This window comes from Austrofundulus limnaeus, unplaced genomic scaffold (genome assembly GCF_001266775.1).
Source record: "Austrofundulus limnaeus strain Quisiro unplaced genomic scaffold, Austrofundulus_limnaeus-1.0 Scaffold294, whole genome shotgun sequence".
Taxonomy (NCBI): domain Eukaryota; kingdom Metazoa; phylum Chordata; class Actinopteri; order Cyprinodontiformes; family Rivulidae; genus Austrofundulus; species Austrofundulus limnaeus.
This window is the reverse complement of record NW_013952696.1, coordinates 472,925-474,361: the sequence shown is the minus strand read 5'-3', so window position 1 is coordinate 474,361 and position 1,437 is coordinate 472,925. Positions and strand designations below refer to the sequence as shown.

The 1,437-nt window shown below is 33.3% G+C and overlaps 1 protein-coding gene across 4 annotated transcripts in view; it reads left to right on the top strand.

Moving 5' to 3' along the window:
- syt5a (synaptotagmin Va) overlaps positions 1 to 1,437 on the top strand; it is an 18,830-nt gene that overhangs the window by 8,430 nt on the left and 8,963 nt on the right. For 3 of the 4 annotated variants that reach the window (XM_014021469.1, XM_014021467.1, XM_014021468.1), the window contains exons 2-3: positions 472 to 629; positions 1,021 to 1,035. In XM_014021469.1, the coding sequence (XP_013876923.1) occupies positions 479 to 629; positions 1,021 to 1,035 (166 nt within the window). In that variant the 5' untranslated portion in view covers positions 472 to 478. The remainder of the gene's footprint in view (positions 1 to 471; positions 630 to 1,020; positions 1,036 to 1,437) is intronic. The other variant, XM_014021470.1, reaches the window with a different exon arrangement.

Sequence of the window (1,437 nt, the reverse complement as noted above, 5' to 3'; positions counted from 1 at the left end):
GAGGTACACTGTAAAAAAAATGAAACATTGGATTTACTTAACCATGTTATGTTACCTGGTTCTACTTAAATGAGTTGAGTAAATTAAAAGCAATACACCAGTTTTTTAACCAAAGAACATGAGTATGTTGCTTTGAATTTGGTGGTTAAGTAAAGCCAAAATTTCCTTTTTAGAGTGTATTTTATKATTTAAAATCATGAAGTCATGTTGGCAACTGATTCAATGTAAACAAAACTACAGTTTTTCACTATAGCTAAAACACGTCACACATTCACCACTGCTGCAGTGGTGAATGTGTTACAGTAATGATTTGAATAAACAACACTATGAGTGTGCAAACATTTACTTCTGTAAGTCTGTGCTATAGTAAAATGTTTTGTTGTGGTTTCACCTTTTCCAAACTAGACATCTTGTAGTTTTTCATCATTGATTAGCTATTGTGTTTTTATTTAAAAAAAATTTTTTTTTCAGATCAACAATGCGGTTGGACAACATGGCWGTGGCACGGCTTCGGAGGGCAGCGGAGGAGGAGGAGCCCCGCCCACCTGCCCCACCTCCATCACATCACTCCAACCACCAGTTTACCAGCATGAAGAACAAATTCTTTAATGAACTCACACACCTGCCAAGTGAGCTCACAGTAATGTACAGACAGTACACTTTAGAAAAATAGAAAATACGCACAAAAATTTTGTTTGGGTACGTTGTCCAATATTATTGCATTTTGAATTTCAAGCAAGAATTGTGTCCTTTTAGGGAAAGACATCTGAGTATATTTAGCAATTATAATTGAAAACAACTAAATACTTTCAGAAAGTACATGGAGTAAATGAACTCAAACAAAGAAAAGTACCCACAAACACAAACATTTTAGYTGCATAAAGTGTGTCCTTTAATTTKTTTTCTGTTTCATATAATTTAACCTCCTATCATTTCATTTGCACTGATTTGCAGTCTCATTTTGTTATTTTGTCTTCTCTCATTTCCCTTTTCCTGTGACAACCCACCCTGTTCCCCCAGATCATAAACTCAAGAGTAAGTCCATTTCATCTCTTAGAACAAAACATGTGTCCTGTTTTAGTTTGTCTCATGTTTTTCTTCTACAGCTGGAAAAAGGTGATTTACTTTAAACAAAAGCATTAAAAGCTTCTGAAGGCAAACTAACTTTAAAATAGTTTACTAACATATTTTACCATAAAAATAATAATAGTTTTTATGATTCAAAAATATTCCTTGTGTATTATTTAAGACAGTGGTTCCCAAACTTTTTATCTTCTGACCCACAAAATATCCATGGCAACAACTTGGGACCCCAAATATTACTGGTCTGAATAGACAAACTTCGTTAATAACCCTAAAAACACAGGCTTTTTGGCAATCTAAACAGCTTGTACACAAATATAAATACTTATTTATACTTATTTTGTGTTTTTGTAA